The following is a 13467-nucleotide window of genomic DNA, read 5'->3' as shown; positions in this document are numbered from 1 at the left end:
TACTCTATTAAAACATTAGAAATTTCTTCTGTAAATTTTAAAATCTATGGATCTGTATAGTATAACTGCACCGTTAAAAGTCCTTTGTATCATAATAACCATATGCGAAAACGGGCTTTAGAAGAAATAGTGACTGAAATATCTGTTTTTAGTTTTGGAGCCATAATTGCGCTCTTCTCCAGTGATTTGTTTGCTACGTCACGACAAAATGCTTATCAAAATGCTACCATGTAAAAGCACAATATACTTTTCATGCCATAGAATATTATACGAGATTTTTGGCAGCACATCTGCTACGAGAAATGCTACGATAAATGCTTTCGTCTAAAACTGGCCTTATAGTAAAAATGAATTTTTGCATATTTTTTGCATTGTGTTGCAGGGTAATTTTGCGAAAACTGTTACACAAAGAGAAACCTGAAGTACATTAAATAATTTCACAGTTTCTTCACAAAAAAATTTAAATTCATATTTTATGTTGCGATGCTGTCCGCAAAATGTAAAAAAAAAAAAAAAAAAAAAAAAAAAAAGCAACTATACTAATATCCGATTTTCTCAAAAACGATTCAAATACTTATGGAATGAGGTCTCCTGTTTATGAACTTAAGAACTGTAGTACATTAGAAACTTTTTAAAACGAAGATGTTTTTCTGCAACACTGGCAATACTGTGTGTATGTAACGTCTACTGCTAGTTTTCTGTAATCTGTGATAGGAAATAGTCTGTGATACATTATCTTGTGGAGGACAGAGGGAGGACAATGCAGTCGGCAGTTTGGACACGAATTTATCCGCCCTTAAGGGTTAGTAACGTGTTCATATATGTTATACGTTTTATGCTTATCAAATATATTACACTTTATTAACCTTTAACATGTATTATCTTCGTCATAAAATTGATACTGCTATCATGTTTGACTAGTCATAGGTAGAGTTTGTTCAAAATAATTTGAAATGTTTACTAATTATTCCTAGAGATTAAAATTGGTGATCATAACAGAAATAAGCAGTGGAAGTTTCTCAATATACCATCGTGAGTATTGCCAGAGAGTTACTGTAAGGAATGAACTCCCCTAGGGAAATGAATGTAGGAGACTATATGTTACCTATTTAACATTTCTGCTAGAAGTAATACATTTGATATACCTTGCACGGAGATTGGGAATCGAGTTTGTAAGATTTAGGATGTGTCACAGACGAAATGTTGCATCTGAAGGTAAGGGCGCCCATGTTGTGGTTTCCAAGGGGGGGGGCAAGTATAGGCGACGTTTCAAATTTTGCTGTAACTAATGTAAAAATTCTATTGGGTTTTCGATATTCCTTTTAGGGGCGCGAGGGCCCCACCCGATGGGCGCCCTTGTCTCAAGGTAAATTTTACAATACATGCTCCAGCTACGCAACGATAAGTAGAGTCACTTTAAAAGGGTATAGAAGGGTAGGGATACTTAAGGTCGAGTTAGCTTAGGGTTAGAAAAGTTGGACCCGTTTTATTAAAATTATTGTAGCGTAGTTTATCATATGTGCGTAAGTATACCAACTATAATGGGCATTGTAAGGTTTACCCGAAATAGGAATTGGGTTAAGTTCCAAAGTTGGGCGTCCGTTTCCAGCAAAATTTTTAAAATTTACAGGTAAGATATGGATAATTTGGCTTAAGTTTAACGTTGACCCTCCAGTTTCCAACCTACAAAAATGCAGTTAAAACATTAAAAATTGTTAGGTTAGTTTAAGTTAGGTTTGGTTAGTTTAGGTTCGGTTAGATTACCTGGTAAGACTTTAGTTTGACTAGAACAGTGACCAGAATAGGTTCTCATATAAGCTTCAAGTATCACTTAAATTCAGTAATCCATGGTTCTCATGAAAATTTAATAGATTTTCATTATTCTTATATAATTCTGTAAAACTCAATCCACAAATAATTGTATTCAGCGCACCGATCCCTCATCCTATACGATTACCATGCTGAGTTATCGATACTTTCTGCGTCTTGCGAATAGTACCCACTTCTTGTATTAGACAAAACTTTACTGCCAAACTTTGACAATTAAACATCACATAAGAACGCCAAATCATCATTTCTTACCCCATTTCTTCTGTAAATTTTCCTAATTTTTATAAAAAACGGATGGGCAACTCTAAACTTAACCCGATAATTTGATTGTGTGCTTGATAATATATAAGGATCTCGACAAATATATTTATTTGTTATATATAAACGGTTACAAACATGGGACTATTCGGCGAGCGGAGGAAACTACTTGGCGCAAGGTAACAGAATGGTTGCATTGTGGGCAAACTAATGAGCGTTTATATTATCAACATGGCGGCAAATATACCGAAACGATGCACAGGATGTGAACTGACTGTGTTAAATTTCGTGAAGCAATACGTTGATAACAAGCAAAATCTTCTAGAACTATGTGAAGAGTATGAATTAATGAATCTAAGAAAAAAATGTGGGAAGTGTAGAAAGGAGGTTACAGCGAAGAAACGGTAGAAAGTCATTGTTTTCAGCACGAACCGAAGTACTAAGGAAAGTGTTGAAAAAAAAAAAAAGAAAAGTTTAATGAAGACTGAAAACAACATGGCCTGCGAGGCTCTGACCCGCCTTCACTTGCTGACGCTCGCTCGGCAATACTGTGTGAATTAAATAGTAAAATTTTTTCGAACGTCCAAGGGCACCTCTGTTGTATATGGAACCCTAACCCCCCTACCTCACGATGTAACGAAACGAACCCTAAAGTCAGTTAACGTAGGAATTGGAAAATTTTGAATTTTAATAGCTTATATGAAGATTTTGCTCGAAAAGTATCGGACACCCAACTTCGGAATAAATGCCTAGGAAAATTATCTGGGTACTCGGCATATGTGACCTTTTAAACCCTTCACATACGGGAATAACGTCAGTTGGCGAACACACTATCAGGGAAAGTCCGAGAAACGGACGCCCTCTGGAACTTTTGTATTAATATATGTACAGTCTGTGAAGAAAGTAAATGTACGCCAGTTTTTTGAGTCTGGCATTCCTGCGCTCCATCCATGGAGAATGAGAATTAGATCAATCAAATGTTTACTGAGGGGCAAGAAGAAAAGTCTAATCTGAATAAGACATTGCAGAGGGGCACAAGCTGTGAATACGAATAGTGCATAGTGTAAATAAAGGACGACACCGAAAGAGAAAGCCAGAAACAGCTGCTAAACGAAAAAAATAAAAGTAAAAATAGTCGAAGTGGGAACATGAAACACAAATACCAGCAAATACGCCGACAGCTGAACATTTACCAAGCAATGATCTTGGTGTAGTTGTTGAGGTGCTGGCTTACAAATGCAAAGGACGGCAGTTCGAATCCCCCACCAGCAGATTTTTAAAAAATTTTGGTTAATAATGCATACAGCTCATGAGAGATGGTAAAAGAGGTCGTATTTAATCTTTTGTAGCAATTATTATTGGTAATGCTTAGTAATGATAATACTTTTTGTCTTTGCGTATTGCTTTTATTCTTGTCTTCATTTCGAAAGAGAAGAATATCCGAACAAATGCCACCAAAATTCCTCTTATTTTGAATGTAAACGCCACTTGCAATTAGTAAGGAATAAAAATTGGACGTTCCGACGTAGCTGCAAAAAGTAGAAAGGAAGTGGAGGGATTCGAACCCATAGTCATGGTCATTAAAAATTCAATCACTACATGCCTTAAACCTCTCGACTACGATTTCTACGTTGAGTACTTTAAGGCTAGTGTTTAGGTTAGGCTGGTCAATACGTTTTGCAAAGAGGCCCGGTTTAGCTCTGACGCAGCACAGATGCGACACACTTTTGCTAATCACCTTCTGAGTCAAAAACCACTTTCAGTTCGAAAGTCTCTCTCCCTCTCTGTGTGTTTATCTATCTGTATATATATATATATATAAAACGCTTTTTGTGAATGTCATAACCACCATAATTTTCAGCGGATTGAGACCAAACTTGGCACAAACATTAATTGTTGAAATATCTTGAAAGAGTTCGTTAGCCAGAATAATCAGATGAAAATGTTCAAAATGGCGGCCCTTCAAACTCTTAAAAATTTCCAAGGGAACCAAATTTCGCCCATAAATGGGTATTCACAATGTTTGAGTGACTTTTCCTCTTTTACTGAAATATTTGTGTGCAGGGACTTATCCTCTTTTATTGAAATATTGAACCCGATTAATCAGCTAAAGAAGGTTCACGCCCTTTCGCTACGGTCAGGTTTTTTTTTTCTTTCTTTCTTTTTTGCAAGGGGGTGGGTGGGATATTTTCCTATCGGAACAAGACTATTGTTAGTGATGATATGCAATTACACACTGAAAATGAAGTAGGCTAACTTGTGAAACGTGTTATTTGAAAGAATAATATAATAATTGTGCTTTCCCCTAACACAGAGAACTGTAAATCATGTGTTTCGAGTTCGGGAGCGTGAATGGCGAGGAGTGTTATTTGATTTGCTTTTTAGTAATACATTGCATTGCAAATAGTGGTAGGCAACATTAGTGCTAAGTAAAATAATAATAATAATAATAATAATAATAATAATTATTATTATTATTATTATTATTATTATATATTGCGAAAAGGTGTTGTTTGTTGCAACGCAATCTCTACCTCAATTTTTCATCATACGTAATGATTGAAACGCCATATCTCCCTTACAAGCAAAATATTAGCAATTTATATCGAGAGAACGGGAAATGGTAGAATGATGGGAGTAACGTTGGACAGTATGCACTCATAGTACTCATAAAAATAAGCGATTTCAATGCTAAAAGAACGAAGAGGCATTCTCATGGGGCCACGGCAAAGCCCTCTTTAGGCAAATTGTCGATAACCTATATCGAGAGAACAGGAGGTGGTAGTGGAATGGGATCAAAGTTGGACACCGTGGACCCATAAGGCGCATCGAAAAGAATATGAGGGGGCACCAGCCAGCCTTGCTTATTTCCACATGATAATATAAAATTATATTGTGCGAAATATACGCACGAGTTTGCTAGTAATATTTAATATTATTATCAACAGGGTCTTTTCATTACGTGTGCATGTTTGACATGAAACCAAAGAGAAGATCCGTTATTCTTAGAAAGAATAAGAATAGACAGTTACTTTAACTGTGAAGGACGACGAAAAATACGAAAGGAGTGACTACCTGTAGCGAAAAGAAACAATACTTTCTCTCAAATGGATAAAAAATCAAGCCAAGATAGATTCGAACTCGGGTGACTGGCGCGAAAAGCGAGTGCTTTGTCCACTCACCCATTGTGTCGTTAGGGATTACAACCACTGCATTAACAGCTATCACTTCCATGGGTTGTATACTATGATCACGTGTTCCTTCTTTGCTAGAAGTCGACAATGTCTAAAAGATAAGACACAATACAATTCTTCATACGTCAGCTTCCAGTAGCTAGATACATCCAATTTCTGGTTAGATAATGAAACTGCTGTCGGATTTTAATACGTGACGTATTGCAGGATACAAAATGCTTTACATTACTTGTTTGTTTGGAGATAGCCATTAGTTTAGTGTTCTGAAAGGTTATATGTAAACTAGAGATGGCCAATTCCGGAATTTAGAATTTTTCCGAATTCCGGGGTTTCTCTGAATTCCGGATTCTTTCCGAATTCCATAATTTTCCGAAATCTGGAAAGTGAAATTCCCGCTTTCGGAAAATGAATTTGTCTAGGTTAATATGTGTCGTGGCGGACATAAGTCTTTGACCAGGTAATAGCGACTGCTTTGAAACAAATGCAGAGTAAGAGAATTAAATCTGTCATATCTGTAGTTTCGTGTGGAGAAAAACAAACTTGTGAACCAAAGGTTTAAGAACAACTCAAGTTATTAATAGAAACTTAGCCGAAGATTATTCACTTATATCAACATCAAAAGAAATACGAAAGACGTTTTGAATCGAAGAAATATAACATACAACTTTGCAAGCAGTGGCAAAGAAACCTGACGAATCGTTTACCATACTGAAAGTGTTTCAGGACAAGATCGTAAAACGAATATTCAGACAAGAGGAACGGGAATAGGGAATGGCGGAAACTTCATAACGAGGAACTACAGATGGTGATCAGAAAAACGGAAACACCTGAACCAAATTGCAACTTAGCAGATTAATATGGTGTCGGGCCACCTTTCGCCTTCAGAACAGCCTTGATGCGACGTGGGATGGAGGCATAGAGGTCGTGAATGGTAGCAAGTGGAATTTTACTCCATTCCTCGTGCAGGGCATCGGCCAGTTCTGTGAGAGAGGATGGAGGTGGAAATCGTCGCCGGAGTCGTGTTTCCAAGAAGGACCACAGATGTTCAATTATGTTGAGATCTGGGGATTGGGCGGGCCAGGGGAGGGGTTGAACTTCATCCCGATGTTCCTCAAACCACGCAGCAACAACGCCAGCTATGTGACTGGGTGCATTATCATCCTGGAAGATGGCGTCATTGTCCGGGAACAACATCCGAACCATAGGATGCAAGTGGTCTCCTAAAATTACGACATAATCGTTGGCAGTGATTCGTCCGCAAAGTGTAACTACAGAACCCAATGAAAACCATGATATGGCGGCCCACAGCATCACCGAGTCGCCGCCATGTTTCACAGTTGGGTGGAGACACTGCAGATCATAAGCTTCTTTGGGCGTTCTCCACACAAACACGGGTCTTGGGTTCAAACCCTGCTCCCGCCAAGTGAACTTTGTGGTGGACAAACACCGTGTGCGTGGGTTTTCTCGGGGTTCTCCCGTTTCCTCCCACTTTCTTCATTCCACCATTTCATTCATTACTCATTATCACCGTCTCCTTTAGCCTAACCGGCATAACCGTGGGACGTAAAACTCAAAATTTCATTTCATTTCATTTTCCACACAAACACGGCCCGTGGTTGAGAATAGAGTGAAGGATGACTCATTCGACCATATCACACGTTTCCAGTCCTCAACGGTCGAAGTTGCATGGTCGCGGCACCATTTGCGACGTGCGAAAGTGTTATGGTCCCTGATGAGCGGTTTGGCCCGTGCAACACGACCCCGTAAGTTCATGTCATGTAATTCGCGGTGGACTGTGATTGTCGAAACAGGGTGGGGGAGATGCTGATTGAGTTCCTCCGTCACTTGCTCCGCAGTGGCATGACGGTTCTGCGTGACAATGCGCTTTAATACCCGGCGTGACCTGTCACTCATGATTTTCTTCCGCCCACTGTTCCGCTTCCCCGATGTGGTTTTCCCGTGTGTTGTGTAGGCCGTCATCACCTTCGACACTGTCCCACGCGACACACCTAACACAGTAGCCACTGCCGTCACACTCACTCCACATAACCGCGCACCAACAATTTGCCCTCTTTGAAAATCTGAGAGGACTCCCATTTTACACTACCTCCGTCTGCTGCAGCCACTGGACACTGCAGTTCCACTGTGCCTGACGTAGTATGGAGACTGACCTAACACACCACCACCAACGGTCCGGCGCTGCGGGCGCCACGACACCACTGCCAACCCATACATCTGACGTGTTGCCAACTACAGGTATTTCCATTTTTCTGATCACCACCTGTACATAATTTATACGGTTTACCCAACATTGTTAGGGTCGTCAAGTCTAGGAGGCTTAGGTGGGCGGGTCATGTAGCTAGAATGAAACAAAGTAGGAACGCTTTCAAAGTCTTGACTGGAAGACCCAACGGAAAACGACCACTAGGAAGACCTAGGCGCAGATGGGAGGACAATATTAAGATGGATCTCCCAGAAATAGGAATACAGAGTAGAAACTGGGTCCAGTTAGCTAAGGATAGAAGTCAGTGGAGAGCTTTCGTGATCGCGGTATTGAACCTTCGGGTTCCATGGGCCATAGAGTGAGTGAGTTATAGTTCGCATCATTATGTCATGTATTTAGTTTTCTCTGCATTTATTTCTAAACCCATGTCCTTGCAGGCGTTTAATAAAATATGTGCGTTTCGTTCTATTGTTGAAGTAATAACCGTTACTGTCGAAAACGAAACATATTCCTATTGTTACTACTATCTTGCTTTTGTGACTGCAACGGTGGTTTTCACCCTATTTTGGTTTTATTTTGTATCGCAGTTTACGTACCAATAACCATTTTTTTCGAGTGTTTATTTACTACGTAAGGGTGGTGCATGTATATTATTTTTGTTCATTTATTTATTTTGGTGTGTTTTAGGCTGCCTGTGCACAGCGGTTCAATGCTGTATCAGCAGGGTTTTTGTCTGTCCATAGTCGATCCTATGCCAGCGGCCAGGAAGTGGACATCGTTGTTATTGGATCAGGGCCTGGAGGTTACGTAGCGGCCATTAAGGCAGCTCAGTTAGGCATGTCTGTAAGTATTTAAGGTTCATTGAAGCTTTTCTAGAGCGTTTCAACTCTGCTCCTTCTAGCGCTACTGTCGATGTGTGTTTTCCCGTACCTCCCTCAAAAGAGGAGGGACAAGCTGCTGCGGCCTAGCTCTTTCAATTGTTAGATGCAGGAGCGTTGCCGCAATGACTTATTTCACGGATTTCGCTGTGCTTTGTCCTGTTAGCTATTCTAAGTAGCCTGCGATCTTCACTCGTCAAAGCTAAACGACTGAATGACAAACTGCCAACACAGCTGAGGTCATTCACTTCTTTTTCCTAAGCAAAGGGAGGGTTTCCTCCATCAGGGTGGCGGAGGTGGGGCCGAAGTATGTTTTGCATATTTTCCAAGGGCACATTTGAGATATGCAAGCTTTAGGCTAGTATTATCTCAGAGATTGAAATGTAAAATCAGAACTTCACAACGCATATTTCTGATCCTTACAAAATACTACAATATGTGAAAAATAGCTAATGTATTCAATAACGTTAAGGAATGCTTCGCAAGCTAGAGCGTGACATAGTCACTTGTCATTGTACAGTACTGCTCAAGAAGTAAGACACTTACCCAAAGAATTGATTGAATGCACATCAAATATAGTTAAGGAGATCGACTGCCTTACCTTCTGGCATCCCAGATACCCTTTCTTCCAGATATGGTTTTGATGTAGGGATCACATCTTTATCGCAACACAATTATGAAGGACTGCGCTGCTTAACAACCCACATTGTGAAGAATTCTGTCGTGAAACGAATTCTGAGGTACATTTACAAGGGAACAAAAAATAATTTTTCGATGATCATTCTAGTTAAAAGTTCACACAGTTTCTGAATACCATTTTCACTTCCGAACTTTCGGCTATCCCCTGGACTCTTGATCACGGAAGACAAAACAAAAATAGAAATATCAGGGAAAAATCAAAAGAGCAGATTTACCAGGGTGGAGTAGTACTGGAGACACGTTGTCCAAATAATAAAGATCACACATGAAATAGTGGATGTTACGCAGATTGCATAATGGCGAGGTTAATTTGCGCATTCTTTTCTTCTTTAGTGCGCATTCTTTCCTAATTTTGTGATAACTGCTTCTCATTGACAGTAAATAATCATCCTCAGTATAAATTTAAATTCATTTTAATGAATATAAACAAATTTTCAAACAGAAGTCTTTCTACTTCTTTTAAATATTTCTTCAGACCTGATACCGAATTTCCGCTGTAGCATTCCTAGCATATTCCGTAACCCACACCTTGAGGCAGGGCCGGCGCTAGCAGTTTTGCCGCCCTGGGCAGTACCTTCACATGCCGCCACTTTAATCCGCAAACCTTATTTTGATACAAGACGTCCAAGTGTCACGAAATACTAAGATGCTCCATTTAAAAACATGTATCAAATGGAAAAGTAAACAAAAAATGGAACTAGCTATCTCGAATGTTTACGTAATATTTAAACTTCTCCATACATGACACAATATTCAGTATGCCTCATTTCGCTGTATATCTGATATACAGAAAATAAAATTTGAAAAGCATGCGTTATTCACGATTAAGAATTTTAATTTTTAAGCTTATTTTATATCAAATGGTGTTTCCAATAGAGCAGCGTTTCCCAACCTTTTTCAACTTGCGGCACACTACAGGTGTAACTTGAATTCTCGCGGCACATCCATATATATATATATAATTTTAATGTAATTACTGATCTCCTTCTTACAGAGAAGAAAGCTCGGTCACTGATTTTCCCCCGTGGTAAATCATTATGCTTATTTTTCATTCTAATTTTAAAATAGAAAACAATTACAATAAAATATAGGACTCCGGTTTTTAAAAATCCACTTTCTCTTTCAAAAACTGTATCTAACCTTTAACTAAAAGGGAAGATCACTAAATAACGAACAAATAAACAAATCTCCTATACTTTTAAAACACAAATGTAGGTAATTTGTATGCATGTTTGCTTTGTTGAATTTATTGAATGATATGTTAAAATTTCAAGTTACGAAATAGTCTGCAACAATAAAGAAGCAATAATGGTCATGACAATGATAAATACGTTTTTCAACATTAAAAATGTACAGAAAAGTAACACAGTATGAAACTTAAAATTGTAGATTTATAGTAATGTAAAATTCAAATATATATTTTCCCCTATGTTTTGCAATTTGGTTCCTATAGAATTAATAATTTGTTTCGATTTCCTCGCGGCACACCGGTTGGGAAACGCTGCAATAGAGTATGGAGCATGAAGACTGTATGAGATTTTACGGCAAAACTAACTGATTAGCCTAAGCTTTATAATGTATTAAATCACAATAGAGGTACATAAATTTAATATACCTTAATTTTTTTCTTGCTTTGATATAAGCAAATTCCTTTATCACGTTCGCGTAGTCCAGTGTTCCAGCCATTTCGTGCTCTGTTGATATCATCGCTAGACTACTCAAGTGTGTTTCAGGCATGGAAAAACTTAGATAATTTTTCGAAAAACTTCTTTTTCCACTTGCCACTGTTACTGGTAAGGTTATCAAAATTCTAAATGCAACACTGACATTGGGAGCAAAGTCATATTCCTTGATTAATTTTAAAGGAGCAGTTCGAGTTAAAAACAAGTTTGGTGCAATAGAAAGAGTAACAAAAAAACAAGAGACCCGTATTTTTTTAAATCTTGATAGGACGTCTCGTTCGGCTTCTATAGGCATTTGTTTTTGATGAATCGCGAATGCTGACGTCACTCGTGCGATACGCGAGAAACTCAATGTGAGTCAGCAACCACTCTCTTGTACGTAGCTGATACATCTTTAATAGTGCAGTGAATTGAATAGATTGTGTTTTGGGTTCGTTATCAGTCTTGCTTTGTGTTGAATTCTTGAGGAACGTTTTTGTTAGTTGTCTTTCCTAGAGCATTAGTATAAAAAAGAGTAGAGAGAGAGAGAGAGAGCAGTAATTACGTAGTGTTGTGCGAAGTAATGTTTCTTCCAGACATGTTTTTGATGGTGGCACTGTCTCCCGGAGCTCTGAAAATACCAAAATAATATGTCTATAATATAATAAATATAATAGTATTGTCTGAAAATATTGTTCCTCTCTGAATACTAAGTGTCACCCCCCTGGAAATATTTCCTTAAATAAATAAATAAAAAAAAAAAAAAAAACACTGGTATGAAGTAGAAAACACGTTTTAGAACAGCGGGTGCTATTCTGTGAATTGAGGTAGACATGCCTAACACATGCTGTTTTCAATTGTAATTCTTGTGCGGTTAAAGCTGAGAACATAAAGTGTCTTTTTTTTACGTTTCCAAGTCGTGAGAAACCAGATCGATATAAATTATGGCTCAAGAAAATCTATAGGGAAAATTTTGTGCCAAATGAAAACACTCGTGTTTGTTCCAACATCTTGAAGAGTCCGACTTCGAGCAGTCACGTTTACTTAAAGAAAAGCTAATGCAAGGAGAATTTTTTACACGCAAACTGAAAATGAAATGAAATTAAAATTTTGAATTTTACGTCCCACGGTTATGCCGGCTAGGCTAAGGGAAACGGTGATGATGAGCAATGAATGAAATAGTGGAATGAAGAAAGTGGGAGAACCACGAGGAAACCCACACACATGGTGTTTGTCCATCACAAAGTTCGCTTGGCGGGAACAGGGTTTAAACCCGGGACCCCATGCACCAGAGGTGAACGCTCTACCACTGAGTCACCGCGACCCTCTACACGCAAACTGAGAAAGAATGCTATTCCAGGTATATTATTGGAAGGTTTAGAATCCAAGCCATTGAATAAACGCCGATTTATGTCCAGTTACCAACGTAAAAATATCGTACAAGACGAAATTGACGGTTGTAGTCGAGACGAGGCATTAGAGGGTAATAGCAACGGTGTCATTCATGATTGTGACGGTACTGCTTTAGAAATAAATGTAAATACAACTGCTATACAATGTGAATTGGGGAGTGAAGTATACCGTCTCGTAGAAGGAATCAGTGACGATGATAGTGTTCCTCAGGACATTGATTTCGATTAATTTTTCTGTATCGAGTAACAATGATGAAACGGGTGATAAGAATTGTTCCATGGAAAGCGGTGCGAATGAAACAAATTTAACCGGTAAAGTATTTTTCATATTCTGACAAACTTGACATGTTATTTCATTTTTGCCACATATGTCGCGCTCCTGTACATACCTTCAAGCACAGAATTATAGGGTCAGCGTTGAAAATTGCAACAAAACGTGAAAATGAACATACTTATGCTTGGGAATCGAAAGCATGATTAAGAAAAGACACTAGGTGTTGAAGTAATCTCGTCCGCCATCTATTTACATTGTATTGGTTTCGAAATTTTAGTTTCTTTTGTGAAACACTGAATTTATCCTTTGGAGGAAAAACTACGTTTTATAATATTATAGAATCTTTTGTGCAGCCCACCATCACATATTATCGTTTTCTACATGCGGATGACATTTCTAAGTCTTTGGAATCAGTTCTGGGAAAGCAAATCGCACTTTAGAACATGCCACCACACCTCTCACAAAATAAATGCTTGGCACTGTGTATGGAAAGCCTGTTCTCGCTGCTTGACCACGTATGACGTCATCACAATTTTTTTTTTTCTGTTACTCGCTAAGACTGAACGTATCGCGATAAAACAAACACTATTCCTTCTATAATTTTCAAGTCTACAAATAGAAATAATTTGTAAAAAAAAATGCATTTCTAAGTCGAACTGGCTTTCTAAAAGTACTGGAGAGGTTTGAGAAAAACCTTCGGGTCCCATCCTAAACGAAAGGAAAATCACAACCTACACCTCCTCGCGGGAGAAAGCAGGCAGCGTTTTTGGCGGCTAACGTAGGTGGGGACCGACCGACTCCCGGGATAAGGAGTCAGCTTCTACCAAGTGCCGACGGCCTTCTCGGAGGCGGATGAGCGGGTGGAGGTCAGGGAACCTTCTTGTCTTTAGGAGGGGATGAACCACTGTCCTAAAAGGCGGATGAACCACTAGATGGTCAACGGCATGGAGATATGGAAAGGAAATGGGAATACTACCACATTATCTTTTTCCCAGAAGGGACGAAGGAGGAGAATAAATAAATAAATATGATGATTC

General features: G+C 38.7%; 1 protein-coding gene across 1 annotated transcript in view; it reads left to right on the top strand.

Moving 5' to 3' along the window:
* The first annotated feature begins 665 nt into the window (after window positions 1-665).
* LOC145672867 (dihydrolipoyl dehydrogenase, mitochondrial) overlaps window positions 666-13467 on the top strand; it is a 65737-nt gene continuing 52935 nt past the window's right edge. Inside the window, exons 1-2 of the mRNA XM_081742035.1 lie at window positions 666-802; window positions 8194-8349. Of these exons, the coding sequence (XP_081598161.1) occupies window positions 761-802; window positions 8194-8349 (198 nt within the window). The 5' untranslated portion in view covers window positions 666-760. The remainder of the gene's footprint in view (window positions 803-8193; window positions 8350-13467) is intronic.

This window comes from Thermobia domestica, chromosome 16 (assembly GCF_964235325.1).
Source record: "Thermobia domestica chromosome 16, izTheDome1.hap1.1, whole genome shotgun sequence".
Classification (NCBI taxonomy): domain Eukaryota; kingdom Metazoa; phylum Arthropoda; class Insecta; order Zygentoma; family Lepismatidae; genus Thermobia; species Thermobia domestica.
Note: the sequence above shows the minus strand (reverse complement) of the source record. Positions and strands in the feature narration are given on the sequence as shown.